Here is a 3,559-nt window from a genome sequence, read left to right as displayed (position 1 = left end):
TCTGGTGAGCCCAGGTGTGTCAGAGTAGAACTGCGCTCCAATGGCTGACTTTTCAGAAGTCCATCTCCAGGCAGTTCTTCCAAGGTGCCTCTGGCTGGCCTTGAACCTCTGTCTGACCTTTTGGTTAGCAGCCAAGCTTTTACACTGTCCAGGGACTCCTTAAGTCTGACACAGTGGGAGTATTTACACCATGGAAATTGGCAGAGCTTTTATTCCCCACTCTTCTCTTCTGGGAACTAATTAACCAGCACACCCACTGTGTGGACAGAAGTATTGTGTACACAGAGGAAACTGGTCCTTCTGTAGCAAGCAATGTGCGATGGATTAGGCCCTGTCTGGGGGTTCTCAGAGTCCCCGTTATTTATTTCACAATCGTTGCATTGTGCTTGAGTTAGCCTAACTGTGTTGCATTGTGCTTGAGTTAGCCTAACTGGAGTTGAATTCTGAACCTCACAACTAAAATGGCCTCAAACAGGCCAGAAGTTGCCTCTCCTCCCCTCCCCTCAAGAAGCACAGCCAGGGTCAGTCAGATGGTTTATTGGAAGGCATGGAGACCCCAATTAGAGGAGGCTCCGGGTGTCTGGTATTTTCTCTTCTCTTTCTGGCTGGACGCTCAGGTCAGTCCCCCATGGGTAGCCACAGGGTCTTGGTCCGCGCTGCCCGAATCCGGAGCTCTGGGCTGGCTCCCTCAGCCTCCTGATCCCAGGCCCGTGGGCAGCCCCCATTCACCCACACTGACTTGAGGTTCTCCGCAGAGGCCCACTCCACAAACTGGGAACCCTGGGATGGGGAGAGAGTGGATCAGACCTTCCACTGACTCCATTGCTAAGCAGCTGCTTCCTTAGTAACGAGGACAATTGCTGAAGAGGAACCTTTAGACTTTGTGGCTACAAGGAACAGCTCCTAGCAAGAGAAGCGTCCAGCTACTGAGGGAGACGAGCTTGACCCTTGTGGTTAGGACATTTCCTCCTCCCTAACTGCCCACATTCAGGGGAGTTGTGGTCAACGCTCATAGATGAGGAGTTGATAACAGGAGGTCTGAGGGGAGACTGACTCTGTTGCTACAGTGTGGCCCTTAGCAACTGGCTGTCCAGTGAGAGTGGGTCTTTGGGATGGGAGATTCTCTTTCTTAGCAACCAGGGCCTTCAAGGGTTAGCACCTGGAACCTTGTTGCCAAGGTGCTGCTCCCCTTTAGCAAAAAGAATTCTCAGGGAGCGGAGCCATGTGCCTAATAAAGGAAAAGTTTGCCAGTCAAGTGTAGGAGACTGAAGATGGTAAAACAGAGAGTACCTGGGCAGACCCGAAATACCACAGGGCTTGGACATCATGGTGCAAGGCCAGGCAGCGTGTCAGATGATTATGGTCTCCTGTTACCACGTTCACCAGGCCAGCTGGGAACAGGGTAGCTATAACCTAGAGAGTAAGAGGGGGTGGTCCACGGTTAGGAGAGGACTGGGGAGGGGTTGGGCTTTTGGGCTTGGGAAGACTCCCAGTCTGGAGGGAATAGTTATTGGGCCTATGAGTGAAGGGTTGGGGCTACCCATGGTTGCAGTGAGAACCAAGCTCCTAGCCGACCTAGGGGCATTGCATCTTCTCCTCCCCGCCTGTCTGAATGCCCCAGGGGCTGCTGGGAGAAGCAAACAGGGAGATGATGGTACCTGGCAGGCCTCCAGGGCAGGCAGGGGACAGGTCTCACTGGGCACTATGACCAGGGCATTGCCGTATGCAAGGGCGGTAGACAGCATAGAGACAAAGGCCAGCAGGGGCCACTCGTCCGGACACACGATGGCCAGCACGCCCAGAGGTTCCTGCAGTTGCAGCACTGGGCCTCGCAGCCCTGCAGCCTGAGGACCAGACGGGAGGTCAAGGGAAGATTCAGAACTGCCTCCTTCACCCCTGTTAGCCCCACCCCTGCTTCTCCATAACACCATCGTCAATAAAATACCCAGGAGTGGGTTCAGAACCCAGCTCCACCATCAGCAGTTGTGTGACCAGCATTAACCCCAAAGCTGAGGCATGCGGCATTAACTGTACTGGTGGACCCCGCTCCAGAATAGACTCCGCTGTACTTCAGACTCCGTTTTTGCCTCCCCTAGCCTTACTTGTGCTTTCTACCTGCAGCTAGACTCTTGCAGCTTGAGAAGGACATGGCCGTCTATTTCTGTAAAGATTTACAACCTTGGAAACCCAATGAGGCAGTTCTGCTCTGTCCTACTCTTAGGGTCACCATATGTCAGAGCTGATCTGAAGGCAGTGGGTGGGCTTGGTTTGGTTGGGCTCTTGTGAAACTTGACCTGCTCTTAGTAAATCAAAGTGCGGGTCGCTTTGAGCAAGATTTGGAAAATAGGGTCTTTCGATGGAAACTTGTGAGGTTTTTTGGTAACCTTGTAACCGACTGTCCAAAGCTCTATACATGTCAGCCAATCAGAAAACAGGCGTTATGTGCCGCCATTTCTGTCTTTAAACGATCCTCTGGCTCCAGCTTGCTGGAGTATATGGTAGTTTCCAGGCATGCTGCCCAGGTTCAAGCTGCCATAGTCTTCAGGAAACTTTTCTTCTGTGACATAAATTGTGTTTTTGTCAGAATTGTGGGATTTGAAGGTACAATGCCTGTAATGATTGCTGACGATTCAAGGGCCCAGGCTCTGGTACCAGCGGAGTCATTTTGGATTCTTCACTCCACAGACTCTCGGGGACTTGCTGTTAGGTAGATAACCTTGTAATTCGAGCTGGACTTTCTTTGCATTCTAGCTCTTTGAGATTTATTGGGGTGCTCTTTTGTTCTTACAAGATTGTTTTGAAACACTCTGCCAATTTGTAAGGTCACAGCCATAGCCTGTGGACACAGGACGAGCACTTAAAAGACCTTTAGGGCACCTCTTACCACATAAGAGGCTTCTATGACAGGATACCCTGGTATGGCGCTGTGGGTTAATGCTTCAGACTGCAAAGCCATTTGAACTGCAAGGTCAGCAGTTCAAGCTCACCAGCTGCTCCATGGAAACCCTATATAGGGAGGGTCGCTACGGGTGGGAACCGACTTAATAGCGCTTCACAGCAACATGACAATATAAACAGCTACAGAGGATGATCTAGAAGCATTAGGCTGCCTGCCAGTCACAAGGTAACTCCTTTGTAATCATCACATGTTAGTTGAGGCATTTGCCTTTCAGGTACTGACAACTTTGGCCTTCAGTTCTTTGCTATCCTCTGAAAAATGGGAAATGTCATATCTAGAGGCAATTCATTTTCCCTCTGGTACACCCTACCTACTACATAAACAAACATTTTGGTCCTCATACATCTGTTTTTGTCTATTTGGACAGTCGTGGCTATTTTTAGGTTCTTTTGAATTATTTAGATTAGTTTTGTTTGCATAGTAAAGAAAGGATCCTGAGTTAAACAACCTTATGGAATGTCGATTTTGATTGAGACACCAAAATAGCGAAATTGCCTCCCTGCAGAACACAGTTTCTATGTTAATTAAACACACTAAGGAGCTGCAGTGTCAAATTGATGTCCCACCTGTTCCTGTTTCTCCATCTGCTCTTTTGCCAGC

General features: G+C 49.8%; 1 protein-coding gene across 1 annotated transcript in view; it reads right to left on the bottom strand.

The window, feature by feature from the left end:
* Positions 1-618: 618 nt before the first annotated feature.
* Positions 619-3,559, bottom strand: part of ALDH16A1 (aldehyde dehydrogenase 16 family, member A1) — a 33,556-nt gene continuing 30,615 nt past the window's right edge. The window contains exons 4-6 of the mRNA XM_006868408.1: positions 1,659-1,844; positions 1,291-1,413; positions 619-780 (exon numbers count right to left, since the gene is read on the bottom strand). Of these exons, the coding sequence (XP_006868470.1) occupies positions 619-780; positions 1,291-1,413; positions 1,659-1,844 (471 nt within the window). The remainder of the gene's footprint in view (positions 781-1,290; positions 1,414-1,658; positions 1,845-3,559) is intronic.

Source organism: Chrysochloris asiatica, unplaced genomic scaffold (assembly GCF_000296735.1).
Source record: "Chrysochloris asiatica unplaced genomic scaffold, ChrAsi1.0 scaffold00116, whole genome shotgun sequence".
In the NCBI taxonomy this organism is placed as follows: Eukaryota; Metazoa; Chordata; class Mammalia; order Afrosoricida; family Chrysochloridae; genus Chrysochloris; species Chrysochloris asiatica.
Note: the sequence above shows the minus strand (reverse complement) of the source record. Positions and strands in the feature narration are given on the sequence as shown.